Genomic DNA, 16,353 nt, shown 5'->3' with positions numbered 1-16,353 from the left:
GTTTTGGGGCAATGCGTTTTACACACCTGTATTCACACGAAAATGCCCTCACCCGCACCTGTTAGTTAATTATGGCTGGCCTTTCTATGTAAAGACCGGCTTGGAAAATATGAAACGGCATTTCGAGTTTGTATTCGTCTCTCGCATGGCCCTAGGGCTCTCCCGTACTATCCAAATAAAGGGAGTGTTTTATTTTTTTAATATTATTGGAAAGTTACACTCGTTTTGGCACCTGAGACCCCCACACTGCACAGCACGCAGGCGCGGGGTGTCGATTTCACCGGGAGAGAGCTCCAGTGAGATCACATCACCGGTCCGGAATGGGACGGCCGCCTGTTTGGGTGTCAGTTACAGGCTGGCCCCATCTCAGCTCCGCACAGACAGCAAGCAGCAGGCAGGGGTAACACAATAGCCGCTAACGGTGTTGTACAAGCGAGGCAAACGGCTCCGACTTCTCTTGGAGAGTAAACTTACTTCAGGACTTTGTTTTCCCTCCTGTGCATCCACGCGGGATTATTGTTGGTGTAGCTGTCTAATATATAATATTGTTCTGCTAGAAGATGATTTCTTTCCAGACCGCTCTGGGAGTTGCGTTCGTGGTGGCGGGGATGCAGATCTGTTGCTGTCAAACGCCAGGTAAAGAGTTCAATCATGCAGTCCTGACAGAGCGACCTGGCTTGATCCGGGAGAATAATTAGAATGACGACAACTGGGGTCAAAACTGTTAAAAACTAGAGACTGTTGTTTGAGTTTTGTTTAAACTATTACAGGAAAATAATTCCATCTCTGGTTTATGTGACGTCATAAACTACGAGACAGTTAGGTCGTTTATAAACTGTCACAGAAACCCGAGATGGAATTATTTTCCTGTAACTCACTGAAGACCATCTATTATTACTATTATTATTATTATTATTATTATTATTATTATTATTATTATTATTATACATGGATATTAGTATCTGTAATACAAAACAGACAATAAAACGGATGTTAATGTTCAAATTGCAAGTTAATTTAATGAATAATAATAACGTACATAAGTAAATATTAAATAATCTTAAATATGATTTTGTTTTTGATATTTCAGGAACGGTGAATTAAACTGGGTAGATAAGGAAGTGCAAAAAATAGCGTATTTGTAAGGAAAATGTGTTTCAATGAGATTTAAAAAAAAATATTAGTCGCTGTCAGAGTCGAAGATTTGTGTCGCTCGCTTGGTTGGTGCTCCCGTTGGTGAAGGATGATTGTACCGGCTTTACATCATTTTTTTTAAGGTATTCTACAGGCTCGTAATTTATGACGTCACAGAAACCCCAGATGAAATTATTTTCCTGTAACTCACTGATGCCCATCTATTATTCGAGAGAGAGAGAGAGAGATCGAGAGAGAGAGAGAGAGAGAGAGAGAGAGAGAGAGAGAGAGAGAGAGAGAGAAAGAAAATTAAAGATGGGCTTCAGTGAGTTACAGGAAAATAATTTCATCTAGGGTTTTCATAAACTGTCACAGAAACCCGAGATGGAATTGTTTTCCTGTAACTCACTGAAGAGGCCCATCTATTGTTTTTTTTTATAATACATGGTTGCCTTTATCTTGTTTTAATTTCCTGTTCCTCTCCAGTTTCTGTGAGATAGGTATGTACCAGCTTTACATATTTATTTATTTATTTTTTTTTTTTTAACATATTCTCATTTTGTTGATCGTTAATGAACATTTCTGTACTGTGGCACGTCTGCTCTGTACAGCAAATACAGGCTTGCAATAACACAGCTGCTCTGTACAGCAAATACAGGCTTGCAATAACACAGCTGCTCTGTACAGCAAATACAGGCTTGCAATAACACAGCTGCTCTATACAGCAAATACAGGCTTGCAATAACACAGCTGCTGTATACAGCAAATACAGGCTTGCAATAACACAGCTGCTCTATACAGCAAATACAGGCTTGCAATAACACAGCTGCTCTATACAGCAAATACAGGCTTGCAATAACACAGCTGCTCTATACAGCAAATACAGGCTTGCAATAACACAGCTGCTCTATACAGCAAATACAGGCTTGCAATAACACAGCTGCTCTATACAGCAAATACAGGCTTGCAATAACACAGCTGCTCTATACAGCAAATACAGGCTTGCAATAACACAGCTGCTCTATACAGCAAATACAGGCTTGCAATAACACAGCTGCTCTATACAGCAAATACAGGCTTGCAATAACACAGCTGCTCTATGCAGCAAATACAGGCTTGCAATAACACAGCTGCTCTATACAGCAAATGGAAATGCTCGACCATCTTATTTCAAAAGCTCTAACCCCTTTAATATTTTAATCTGTGGACAGAATGCTTTTGGATTAGGCATTCACAGTTTTTTTTCCAATACAGAACAACATACTTATAAACTTTAATCTTGTGTTGTTGGTCACATGGTGTGTTTACAATTACACCGTTAGAATGATGATGTCTCTAGAGCACAGGAAGTAGCTGGGTACCAGGAGCAGCTGTTTAAATGTTTGATTGCAGTCATGTCGATCACAGAAGGGTAATAAAGGGTGATAATGTTGCTAGTCCTATATGTAGGCAAGGCTTTCTAGCGCTGGGATAAATATTCAAGCAAACACTGCATGCAATGGATTTTATTGTAATGTGGTACAAATCATTCCGAATTATATTCAGATATTCATTCAAATGTTCATATTTAACATGAGAAAAAAGATCCCAGCGCAAAGAAATGGATTTTAAAGGCTGGTTTTGCAAACCTGTACAGATTCCCCCAAATTGCATTCGCATTTCAAAAATACAATTCTCTCGTCAGAAAGATACACGCGGGGATGGAAATAAGACTCCTATAAGATAGCGGTTTCACCCATTCCAGGTTTTACTATGAGCTTAATAAGCCCCAGTGTAGAGGTAACAAGCTCAGGTGTGTCTTATTAAACTCATAGTGAAACCCGGAATGGATCACACTGCTGTGCAATGGGAGTCTTATTTCATCCCTGTATTTCTCACAACATTTTCTGAGACTGAAGAAAATGATTTTTAAAGAAACGTTAGCTTGCTTGGTTAGCCGTCTCTAGGACCAGGCTGCTGTGTTTGATTTGATAGCCGGTTGTTTTTCTAGGACTCATGCTTGCTTGGTTAGCCGTCTCTAGGATCAGGCTGCTGTGTTCCTGCTCTGACGGCTGTCTCTCTTGTCTAGGGGGCTGCACGCTGATGGATTCGTGCGGAGGCTGCCTGGCCGGGGACGCCTCGCTCAATATCACAGACTGCATGTGGCTGCAGTGCGATTCAGGTGAGGCTTCATCAATACGAGTTACTGTGACAGGGCAGAGGCTGGGCATGAACCAGCGACCCTGCACTCCGCAAGCGAGCATCTTAACCACTATGCAAAAGAGCTGGCTCCTCTGCATTCGTGGTTAGAGAGCTTTTAAGCTCACCAACAGGGAACACAATCCCTAACAGCAGTGTATCACACTGCCTGTTACACTGACACTTTCAACTCACACATTTTATAACTGACTTGTTACTGTGTCCTGCTCAGTCCAGTCTCTTCCCTTTATTATAAATCACCTTCATGGATTGGTCAGATATCCTGTACATCTCATCCTGTGTGTAGATGCATTCAGATTAGAAATGGAATTGGGCACACAGATGGTACAGATGAAACCCCGCGTAGCCGCTTGGAATCACTGAGTGGTTCTTGAGTGGCGGATTCATTTGGCTGCACATGCCTGCATGGTGTGGTATGTTCTGTATCATCACTGCTCGTGTTTGTCTCCTGATTAATCAGTGGAGGGATGCTGGATTTCACACCCCAGCCGTTCAGACTGCATTCAGGGAACACCTCTGCTCCTCCTGCACGTCTGAGAGTGAGATTAACACTGCTTTTACAGAAAAGCAAGGCGACAGCAGCAGGGTGCTGCCTGCAGAGCGTGTGGGAGGTGTGAGGATGAGATCACATTGTGAAGACACTCCAGCGCAATCTGCAGCTTTCTGTGCATCTTCATTGCCTGCTCAAACACACTGAGTGATGCATTATACCTTCAAGAGCTGCTTGGTGTGGCTCTCAAGATGTACAGTTATTAACTTATTGTTGATCTCCCAGGGTTGCCGTTGCAACCCGACCGAGTTTTTTGAATAATTGAATATGTATTCGCACTGCAGCTGTGCTGGTTCCAGAGCTGTTCCAAGTCACACCCGACCCTCGGGACGGAGCCTTCACCAGCACAGTCCATACTGAGAGATGGATTCTGCAATGTATAGAAGCTGCATCTCCCTGTTGCGCGTCAGTTTGCAGCGGACTGTAAGACAGCGAGCTGCTGCCCCCTAGAGGACAAGGTCAGCTCTGCAGGTCTGGAGCTCAGTGCCAGAGCCAATGTGACTCTCCCCATCTAATTATTCTGATTAACCCTTTGCAGATGGCCCATGATCATTTCAATGGAATTAGATTGTGTACAATGTGATGACAAGTGTGTTGGTCTTTTTCAAATAAGCACAAAGAGTACAACCTCAAATGTTCCAGGTAAATCTAGCTTATGAATTTCCAGGGTGCAGTCAAGGGGGTATGAATTCATTCTCTGCATGGTCATCTTCAAAATGCAGAGGCTGCACTGTGAGGTATAGGAACATTATCAAGTGCGAAGGCATGTTTTCAATGGCAAATCAATTCAAACTGCAGGCAGCAGTAATGTAACTGCTCCTTTCTGCTGAGAGACACTGTGTTTATTTATGTCAGAAAATGTTCTCTGGCATTTGCATTGAAACAGGGGCCTTGCTGTAGCTTACAGTCCACTCCTGCAGTGCAAGCCCTGCCGCTGGAAAGGGTTCTTATGAACAGGGATGCTAGATTTCCTTCCAAAAAACAGAAATTCTCTGCTGAAACAAATGTATTATATTATAGGCATGTGTGTCTATGTATTATATTATAGGCATGTGTATCTATGTATATAGTGGTTAAGATGCTTGCTTGTGGTGTGCGTGGTCGCTGGTTCATGCTGCGCTGTTTCTTAAAGCTCACTTTGAAACGTCAGTGTCGGGTATCTTGTAGCTGCGATGGAGGCTGTGAAGGGTTCCACAGTCCTGGGTTTGACTCAGATTTCCTCCTGGTTCATGCAACAGAAAGCTCACATGGTAACACAGCAGCTCTGGGTCGCCGGGACAGCCAGCCGACTTCACAAGTGAATGGTCTGGTGTTGTTTCTAATCTGCCAGCCCTGCCTAACAGAGACACCATTGTGTGATGACATCACAAATACACAATAATATTAAAGGGGAGAGGTGGAGGGGGCAGCAACAGAGCACACGATCCCAAAGGAAAGAGTTTATTACCCCTCAAAGGGGTGGAATAGATATCTAGATAAAGTTCTAGAGAACTTTACTCATTCAATTGAAACTTGGTATGGACATTCCTCAGCACAAATTTCTGAATCTAGGTCAAGGAGACTTGTCATTCATGCCTGGCTTGTAATTGGTTGGGCCATTGAAAGCTATATCTTGGGAACCAGTGAATGAAGGTCATACCGTACCTGTCTGTCCACACTACTCTGTACAGTATGTCACAGTTACACGGGTGGCGGGAGTGTCACTGCCATGCTTGTTTGTTTCATGCAAACACAGATGTTTGTTTTTCATTTTCTTTTGTGGGTTTGCATGAATAATTTCCTCTGTTTCTATTCCAGGCAACTCGAGCTGTGTGTGGGAGAGCGAGGTGCCGGAAGGCTGCTCCCTGTACAACGAAGCCTCCCTGTGTGCTGGTAAGAGAGCTGAGAGGGGGCAGGACGCAGCTCAGCAATCTCACTTCTTTCACTGCTCGTCGAATTGGGATCACAACTTAGACGGTGAAACCAATCTGGACCTGTACAACTCTATCTCTTCTCGTTCCAGTAACAGACTGGGGCTGCCTGCTCAGTGTGCTGTGTGCAATTCAAGGGAGGGAGACTGGGAGAGAGAGACAGGGAGAGAGGGGCGCTGGGACGAAAGGAAGGGAATAAGTGAGACAGGGAAGAGTGAAGCAGGTACAGAGGGAGGGAAGAAGGGAGGGAGAAAGTGAGAAATACAGGGAGGTAGAGAGCGAAGGAGTGAGGCAAAGGGAGACAGGCAGGCAGAGGTTGTGAGAGTGGAAGGCAAGCAGGAAGGGGGAAAAACTGAGGCTGGGAAGGAGAGAGGGAGGCTGGGGAGGAGGGGAAGAGGCAGGGAGAGAGGGGGAGGCTGTGGAAAAGGGAGGGAGACAGAGAAAGAGAGAGGTTGGGATGGAGGCAGAGAGAGGATTGGGGCTGGGAGGTAGGGAGGCTATGAGAAAAGAAGGGGGGCAGAGAGATAGAGGGGGAGTCTGGGAGTAGCAGGGGGAGGTTATGAGAAAGGAAAGAAGACTGGGAGGGAGGGAGACTGGTGGAGAGGGGGAGGGAGGGAGACTGGGGGAGAGAGGGGGAGGGAGGGAGACTGGGGGAGAGAGGGGGAGGGAGGGAGAATGGGGGAGAGAGGGGGAGGGAGGGAGACTGAGGGAGGGAGGGAGGGAGACTGGGGGAGAGAGGGGGAGGGAGGGAGACGGGGGAGAGAGTGGGAGGGAGGGAGACTGGGGGAGAGAGGTGGGGAGGGACTCAGACAGGTCCCCTCCACAGCTAGGCGGGAGGGGGGGAGGGTCACGCTCCAGGAATGTTCCGGGTCCAGGGTCCTGTGACCAGCACAAGCCCAGGCCTCCCTGATCACTGCTGCCAGCTTCCTGATCACATTACAGGATTTCAAAACATTCTTACAAGGCTTAGGAGGAAAATAAGCAGCAATTAGCTGCCCCTAATCTAACGTGTGTGTGTTATATTCTCTGTCTTGCTATGGTTAACATTTCCAAACAGTGGAAACAATTCAAGCAGTCTGATGTATCAATTCTCATCCATTGTAAGGTGCATCTATTTGTTCTAATTGGTTTATTTCAGTTCATTACAGTGACCTGCTTTATAATGTGCTTGATGAACAAGCAGATAAAACTGAAGAGGTATTTTTTCCATGGATGTACCTGGGGCCTGTGAAACCAAGCGATGGGTGTTCTGTAACATACCCGGTCATAGACTTCAACCAGACAGGCAGGCAGACAGACAGACAAACAGACAGGCAGGCAGACAAACAGGCACGCAGGCAGGCAGGCAGGCAGGCAGACAGGCAGGCAGACAAGCAGGCAGACAAACAGGCACGCAGGCAGGCAGGCAGGCAGGCAGGCAGACAGGCAGGCAGACAAACAGGCAGGCAGACAGGCAGGCAGACAGGCAGGCAGGCAGGCAGGCAGCCCCAGTTTGATGATGGGACGGGTTTTACTGTCATTTTAGGTTTTTTAAAACTATACCTTTTTAAAATCTTCTCCTTCTCCTTTCCTTATAAGTCAAGCAGACAGATGCCTGATAATGCCCTCAGTGCACCTGTGAATCAGTTTCTTTGTAACTCTGAGTTCATAATTGAGACTTTCAAGTTATGGATGAAACCAGAATTACAGTACAAGTGTTACCATCTGAGAATGCAGCTCTGGGTCTGTGCCCCGATATATGTAATTAACACCCCGCTCTCTCTCTCTCTCTCTCTCTGTCTCTCTCTCTCTGTCTCTCTCTCTCTGTCTCTGTCTCTCTCTGTCTCTTTCTTTCTCTCTTCCTCTTGCTGTCCGTATGCTTGTCTGTTTATCTGTCTGTCCTGTGGCTCTAGCTGCTCCCACTTCAGCCCCCAGGAGCTCCACCCCCAGTGGGACAGGTAAGATGAGAAATTCCAACGGAATAACTAATAACACCTTAAAGGGGGTCTAGCTATTTGAATAATTCTATCAATTGTCCCTGTCCTGCACTTCCATTGGCTGTGTAGGTACCACGTGTGTAGTTTTGAAAGAAACACATGTTAAAGCAAACATGTATTTTAATTTAAGAAAAGAAAAATGAGAAAGAAAGTTCTCAATGTGCTTGCCTTGCTTTCAGAAAGTCAATTCCTGTTACTGTTTCACTTTCTTGGTCACCTGCAAAGCATGTCAGTCAATAGGGGAGGCAGCTGGTTGGTTAATGACAGGAAACAAGGTGTTGAAGGACAATTTCACGCTCTGGGTGAAATGAGCTAGGAAGTGTAAGAGTGCCTGAAACAGAGGGGCTGTGGACCTGGTTAACAGGAGCACAGGGAGCCTGGCAGCCACACGGTGAGGCTCTGGAGAATGATGTTACAGGCAGTAATGCTATTAAAGAAAATCCTGTTGTGTCACTTATTCATTCGTTTTCATTGCATGATAGCTTTTTGATATTATAATTACTGTTGCATATATGAATCTGCACCATATTTGTGCATTTGTTCCATGGATATACTATCATGGGTCTGGCAGTGAGCGTTGATCACAGCACTGAGAGTAAGAGGCCATGATTAATTGAGGACAGTAACCCTAGAGAGCTGGGCTGGGCTTCCTGTGAATATTTCATGAGCCCCAGGAGCAGCGTGGCGAAGGGGATCGGTTACCAAGACCAGCTCTACAGCAGGCAGCCAGGATCGCTGTGCATTTAAAACACATTACCAAGACAGGAGCCCGGCCCATGAGCAACCTGTACACTCCAAAATACAACTGCAGCCAGGATCGCTGTGCATTTAAAACACATTACCAAGACAGGAGCCCGGCCCATGAGCAACCTGTACACTCCAAAATACAACTGCAGCCAGGATCGCTGTGCATTTAAAACACATTACCAAGACAGGAGCCCGGCCCATGAGCAACCTGTACACTCCAAAATACAACTGCAGCCAGGATCGCTGTGCATTTAAAACACATTACCAAGACAGGAGCCCGGCCCACGAGCAACCTGTACACTCCAAAATACAACTGCAGCCAGGATCGCTGTGCGTTTAAAACACATTACCAAGACGGGAGCCAGGCCCACGAGCAACCTGTACACTCCAAAATACAACTGCAGCCAGGATCACTGTGCGTTTAAAACACATTACCAAGACAGGAGCCCGGCCCACGAGCAACCTGTACACTCCAAAATACAACTGCAGCCAGGATCACTGCGCATTTAAAACACATTACCAAGACAGGAGCCCGGCCCACGAGCAACCTGTACACTCCAAAATACAACTGCAGCCAGGATCGCTGTGCGTTTAAAACACATTACCAAGACGGGAGCCCGGCCCACGAGCAACCTGTACACTCCAAAATACAACTGCAGCCAGGATCACTGCACATTTAAAACACATTACCAAGACAGGAGCCCGGCCCATGAGCAACCTGTACACTCCAAAATACAACTGCAGCCAGGATCACTGCGCATTTAAAACACATTACCAAGACGGGAGCCCAGCCCACGAGCAACCTGTACACTCCAAAATACAACTGCAGCCAGGATCACTGCGCATTTAAAACACATTACCAAGACGGGAGCCCGGCCCACGAGCAACCTGTACACTCCAAAATACAACTGCAGCCAGGATCACTGCGCATTTAAAACACATTACCAAGACGGGAGCCCGGCCCACGAGCAACCTGTACACTCCAAAATACAACTGCAGCCAGGATCGCTGTGCGTTTAAAACACATTACCAAGACGGGAGCCCAGCCCACGAGCAACCTGTACACTCCAAAATACAACTGCAGCCAGGATCACTGCGCATTTAAAACACATTACCAAGACAGGAGCCCGGCCCACGAGCAACCTGCCTACATTCCAAAATACAACTGCAGCCAGGATCGCTGTGTGTTTAAAACACATTACCAAGACAGGAGCCCGGCCCATGAGCAACCTGTACACTCCAAAATACAACTGCAGCCAGGATCACTGCGCATTTAAAACACATTACCAAGACAGGAGCCCGGCCCATGAGCAACCTGTACACTCCAAAATACAACTGCAGCCAGGATCGCTGCACATTTAAAACACATTACCAAGACAGGAGCCCGGCCCATGAGCAACCTGTACACTCCAAAATACAACTGCAGCCAGGATCACTGCGCATTTAAAACACATTACCAAGACGGGAGCCCAGCCCACGAGCAACCTGTACACTCCAAAATACAACTGCAGCGAGGATCACTGCGCATGTAAAACACATTACCAAGACGGGAGCCAGGCCCACTAGCAACCTGCCTACACTCCAAAATACAACTGCAGCGAGGATCACTGTGCGGTTAAAACATGCCAAAACACATTCTATTGACAGTCAGAATGCAGGTCAGTGAACATGTAAGGCAACTGGAATAAATGTTTAATGAATGCATTAATAATACAGCAGGGGAGGAAATAAGACTCCCCCTGCAGAGCAGCTTGGGTTTGTATCCTCAGCGTAACGAGCTGCTTCAGATTTCATTGTCTTGTTCTTTCCAGCCCCCTTCACTTCTCGTTGCCTGTCATATATACACACACCCTGTCTTTATAGAACTGAGAGCTAGCAGTATCTAGTGATGTGCTACTTTATATATATATATATATATATATATATAGACACACACTGCTGTGCAAAAGTCTTAGACATGTTGTATTTTTCTACTCTGATGCATTAAAATTTACTCAAAGCCTCCACTAGTGTTTTCTACTATTATAACAACCTTGACTTGCATAAAGAAGGAGAAAACATAGAATGACGTAGCTCACAACACTCGATTTTCAAGGTGTGGTATCCGAAGCAAAACATCATAACTAATTGAATTGAATACTGTACAGTGTACTTTGAAGCTACTTTAATCAGCCACAGGGAGGAGGTGACCAAGGATTCCTCTTATTTCCATGCCTGTGCAAAAGGATAAACCAGAACTCAAAACCTACAATGCCTGGGATGCATCTAGGACTCCCAAAGACTGCAAAAACAACGCAATGTGAATTCAAAGAAAAGGTTCACATTGGGTGTGGATGTGTGGCTCCCCCTGCTGTGTTTACAAGTGTAACTTCTACACTCACAAAGTTCCTCCCCTGCAGATGCCCCGCTCCAGGCTTGTTCCCTGATTGGTGCGTTCCTCCCTTGCAGACGCCCCGCCCTGCAGCCCTGTCCCCTGATTGGTGTGTTCCTCCCTTGCAAACGCCCCGCCCTGCAGCCCTGTCCCCTGATTGGTGCGTTCCTCCCTTGCAGACGCCCCACCCCAGCCCTGTCCCCTGATTGGTGTGTTCCTCCCTTGCAGACGCCCCGCCCCCCACGGTGCCGGCCCCAGTGTACAAGCAGGCAAACTTTGACCTGTCGAGCTTCATCGGGGGGATCATCCTGGTGCTGGGAATGCAGTCGGCCGTCTTCTTCATCATCAAGTTCTTCAAGACCAAAGACAGCACCTACCAGACCATGTAAGAGCCTCGCTGGTCACACTGGCAATAAGAACGTGTTGGGTTTCAGTCGAAACAGATTTGAGCTCAACAGAGCTCCCAGAATCCTGAGTATATTTGAAGAGCTTCACATTTCTATTTCTTGTTGTTCTGTTCCCTTTACCTTTTCATGATGTTTGCAATCATTGAGTGCTTGTGATTTCAGTTACTCAGATACTGGGTTGGCGTGTCTGTGTTCAGGTGCTTTCCCCTCAGTTTAAGAGCTGCTCTTCAGTTCTAGTTGTTACCATAGATACAGCTAACAGCTCCGCCAAAGAAGTAGGAGCCAGCGCCATCTAGTGATCAGCCACTTTGGATCAGGTTTCCTTCTGTACTGCTGGCAATACACAGCTGTGCACTAGATGGTGCTAGCGCGTACTAATATATAAATGTTGCTCTAGCCTACATTATATATATATATATATATATATATATATATATATATATATATATATATATATATATATATATATATCAATCATAGTCAAAGAACCTCAATGCAGACACAATATAAGACTGACCCAGAATGCAAAGATTTAAAAAAACTAAAGGGAATGTTAAACAGTAAATAATGTAAGCTCCACTTTAACTGTGATAAAGTCAGCATTGGGGATGGTGCCACTGTGCAGTTAGAGATGGGAGGTTTGTTTAGTTTCCTGGGCAGTGTTTGATGGCTGTGAGCACTCACTTATGTTCTCTCCTGTTTGTCTTGTTTTTTTAACCCTTCACATGCTGTGATCAGCGAGGAGCCGCAGTAGGGTCTGTGTGGCCAGGCTGTGTGGGAGAGTGGCAGCGACACAGTTTAATCCAGAACGCCTCCCTTCCCTGGCTCCTTTTATATTGAAATCCACTCTGCCCCCTGAAACCTTTGCTGTTCCTGCGTGCTGCATGACTGTGAGAAGACTTTCTTTAAGAATATATCCAATCCTTAAGTAAAAAATAAAAAAGCAGCCACACTTTTGATGTTTAATAGTAATTCCTGAGTACAATCTCCAAAGTGCACGAGATGACCGCTCTTATGACAATGAGAGACCCCCTGCACATGACAATCTTTAAGGAAAGTGTCCTCCCTGTGTGGTTTGCCCCTCTCTCGTGTGTTTTGAAGTTGCTTGCTCTGTCGTCATTGCTGACAAACCTACAGAGAGGAGCCTCTCTGGTTTAATCCATCTCCGTACTCTTCACTCGCTTGTGTAACGTTTTCACTGCCCCCTGATCATGGTGTAGTTGAATATTTCTAATCTACCCCTAGAGAGCAGCCCATTCCTTCATGTCGGTTCTGCACCTGTTACAGTTACCCCATTCCTGCTGCTTTGCTGAAATGGAATTATCTCCTCTGAAAAACTGATACAGTATGTCCAGTGGCTTTGGGGGTCTCCTGTACTGGTGTAGTACCTAGATATTATACCAAGATATTTGAAAGCAAATATAAAGTTCCACTGCACAAAAATATGGGGGTGAGTGAAAATGGTACTGCAGCTATCTTAGGTGCTGTTCTATTAACTGTCCTCTCTAGACATACAGCATGCTTTTGAATAATATAAAGACACCATCACTGGCACAACAGCTAATCCCATCCCTTGCTCTGTTTTCAGTCCATTAGTTTGAGGTGCGACACCTTTATTTAACACAAGGACTATTATGAAACAAGGGCAAATTTTATAAAAGGAATCAAATCATTGGAACGATGTTAAAGAGTAAATAGATTCAAATGCCATTTAAAAAAAACCTCTTTTCTCTTTGATGGTGTTTGCAGTCATTGTGAGTGGTTCTGTTGCTCCAGTATTTGAGCTGCTTTGAGCTCACCGGGAGAGTCCGAAGTCGCTTTTCAGTTGAAAGGTCTCATTGTCACATGTGAATGCAATGAGGAAGGCTAATCAGTGCCGGCACTTAGACAAGCACAAAGCCAGGTGAAAAACAAATCTGTAACTCAGCACTAGAACAGCAGAACCCAGCAGCACTCAGCATGAGGAGAATGTAAAAAAGCAATTGCCCATAATTGAGCTGCACCTTCCTGCATGCCATTTATTTCTGTCTAATTGTGTATTCTTGTCCTCTGAGAGAAGTTCCCTTCGCCTCCACAGTATGGCTGCTTCTCACTTTGTACCGTCCATCTTGAGCGCATGTTTCCATCCTGCTTTTCTTTCTCGCTGTAGGATCTGAAGAGTGAAGCTGTGTGTTACAGTGTGGACTAGTCCCCAGTGACTGTGCTGGGGGCTTTTCAAACTTCCCTGGACTGTGGGAGTCTCACCCCACACTGTCACAACTGTCTGTCTGTCTGTCTGTCTGTTCAAAGAAGAAAACAAAACCATGCAACACCAGACTGAGCCCACACAAAGGTCAGGATAACCGGGACTTCTTTCTGTGGCCTTGGAACGCACATCACACCTGATATCCTTCCTCCGGAATGTAGCACCACCTGGGTGCTCTGTGGAGGGACCCTCTTTTCTGCCGCAGTGCTTGCACCCGTATCCTTCTGCGCCTGCATTGCGGCCCTGCACCCTAACCTCTGAGCCACAGAGCACCCAGCTGGTGAGAGACAAAAAGGGAAGGAGGACAAACTGCATTTTGACACCAATCGCAGAACATGAGATATGTTGAAGGGGATAAGCTTGGACTATACGGTGTGTTGGCCTGTCCTTGATTTCATCTTTAGGACAGCAGCACTAAAAGGAAGCCTTGAAATAAAATCAGACGAATGTGTTATTTGAAGCATTTCAGGTGGAAAGCCACCTTGGGAATCCAGGTAGTGTGCAGGGTGTTACCTCCTCAGTGTTTCATCAAACAGCAGTGATGCGGGCAGTATTAGACACAGAAGCACCTTTCAACCGAGCGCTAACCACCAGTCCTCTAGATATTCCGTCTTGCTGTCCCATAGTGAACGAAACTGGCTTTGCAACAGGGAGATGCAGCTTTTATATAGAACTAAATGCCATGGCACAGCAAGTGTGTGCTACATTGTACAGGTGTTTCCATTTGTATTGCCCATCCCTTGTACATTGGACATTTGATACTTGGTTAAAGAAATGTGTTAGCAAGCCTTGCTTTCAGTTAGTGTTGCACTTGGATATTTTTAATAACAGAGGCACATATTTACCATGTGTGGCAATATAAATACAGTACATTATAAAATGCAACAAAACTGGTCTCTTTTGTAATATGAGTTACACACTGCATTTCAAATGTGTTCTGTGTAAAAATTTCCTATGAAACACATTCTCATTTTCAAAGCTTTTTCTAAAAAGCAAATGACTTGAAGAGCCCCTAACAGCACGTGCACTAGCATGCATCCATGTTTCATTGTGCTCCTAACAGCACGTGCACTAGCATGCATCCATGTTTCATTGTGCTCCTAACAGCACGTGCACTAGCATGCTTCAATGTTTCATTGTGCTCCTAACAGCACGTGCACTAGCATGCATCCATGTTTCATTGTGCTCCTAACAGCACGTGCACTAGCATGCATCCATGTTTCATTGTGCTCCTAACAGCACGTGCACTAGCATGCTTCCATGTTTCATTGTGCTCCTAACAGCACGTGCACTAGCATGCTTCAATGTTTCATTGTGACCCTAACAGCACGTGCACTAGCATACTTCCGTTTCATTGTGCCCCTAACAGCTTGTGCACTAGCATGCATCCATGTTTCATTGTGCTTCTAAAAGCACGTGCACTGGCATGCTCCCATGTTTCATTGTGACCCTAACAGCACAAATATATAAATAATAAATGCATTATCAATACTTGAATATGTGCTTCCAAATATTGGCTGTAAACCTAATGCTTTACACATACCATGCTGAGTTCTGTCGCAGCTACATTGTATTAACTAACTGGATGCTGTCTAGAGAAATAAAATAGAGCAGGCTTGCACCATCAGTGTCAGAGCTACTGTAGTGTCATCAATCAATCATTCATCTGTCCAGGCATGGCTCATTGTAATGGATTTGTGTGCGTTCACCCCCCATGCAGTCACAGTGGCAGTGAGGTGTTGAGGTCCTTCTCTTTGATTGAGTCATGATGAAGAGACAGCTGTGAGACTGAACCACCCTGCTTTGAATGGGGGAATCCCTGCTGTTTGTACGGACCCCCCCCCCTCTCTCTTTGGAATGGTTTAGCTGTTGTCCATATGCAATGATGTACGTTTTCTGAACCCTCGCTGTTGTGTTTAGAGATGGAATAATTTAATAAAATGGTTCTTTCTTACTCGGGGACCGGACCCATCTGTGTGTATTTTATTATTGTCCAGAACTTCGATAAACCACCGCTGGGTTTGTAGAGGACCCCCCCCCCCCCCCCCCCCTGGATTGCATCAGCCTCCATTTTTAGGGGTAACCCTGAGATAACCACGGATAGGCTCTTAATAAAATCTGGGGTGACTCCCCAATGCTGTAAAATGTTCAAATACAATCTAGCTGTGGTTTATACAGGTTGGTAAAAATCAACCCATTAGGTCAAGTGATTAGTTTGTCCACTTGACATAAAAACTCAATATAAATGAACAGGGTCTTGCTCTGTATATGAAGGTGTATTATTATTATTATTATTATTATTATTATTATTATTATTATTATTATTATTATTAATAATAATAATATTAATACAATAATAATCATAATTACTATTGTTACTAATTCATGCTAGCCCAATAACATTTAAACACAAAAGAAAACGATCCAACTCCTGTGTAGACACGTTTGTTAAAATGAAGCCGGTAGCGCACACAGCAGTGAATGCTCCTCGATTTGTAATGCTGTCTTGTGAAAGCAGTCCTCAGCCCTGTATAGGGTTACCAGACGTCACAGGAAAACTGGGATTGTCCGAGGATTCAGCCTTGTTTTTTTTGTCCCGTTCAGAAACAGTACAATTATTTAAATAGTCCCGGTTTTGCTATTTTGTATTCACATTTTTTTATAAGTACAAAACTGTAGCGGTGTGCTCAGCAAGTGACAGCAGTCATTTATTATACACAAACAAAATAAAGAAACTTGATTAATAATTCAGATGATGTGTTTAATAATTAATATTTGGTTGATACACATATTTCACAGTCGATATATTAAAAT

The 16,353-nt window shown here is 45.0% G+C and overlaps 1 protein-coding gene across 3 annotated transcripts; it reads left to right on the top strand.

Annotated features, from left to right (window-relative positions):
- The first annotated feature begins 255 nt into the window (after positions 1-255).
- Positions 256-15,494, top strand: LOC117413074 (CD164 sialomucin-like 2 protein). 3 transcript variants are annotated; one of them, XM_034021813.3, is made up of 6 exons: positions 256-636; positions 3,203-3,295; positions 5,681-5,755; positions 7,686-7,730; positions 11,116-11,272; positions 13,444-15,494. In XM_034021813.3, exons 1-6 carry the CDS (start codon positions 561-563, stop codon positions 13,448-13,450), a joined length of 453 nt encoding a protein of 150 aa, XP_033877704.3. In that variant the 5' UTR covers positions 256-560; the 3' UTR covers positions 13,451-15,494. The 3 variants fall into 3 exon arrangements, with proteins under 3 accessions (XP_033877704.3, XP_033877703.3, XP_033877705.3); XM_034021812.3 differs by having other exon boundaries at positions 12,033-15,494; XM_034021814.3 differs by lacking the exon at positions 7,686-7,730 and having other exon boundaries at positions 257-636; positions 12,033-15,494.
- The last annotated feature ends 859 nt before the right edge of the window (positions 15,495-16,353 follow it).

Source organism: Acipenser ruthenus, chromosome 23 (genome assembly GCF_902713425.1).
Source record: "Acipenser ruthenus chromosome 23, fAciRut3.2 maternal haplotype, whole genome shotgun sequence".
Taxonomy (NCBI): Eukaryota; Metazoa; Chordata; class Actinopteri; order Acipenseriformes; family Acipenseridae; genus Acipenser; species Acipenser ruthenus.
Note: the sequence above shows the minus strand (reverse complement) of the source record. Positions and strands in the feature narration are given on the sequence as shown.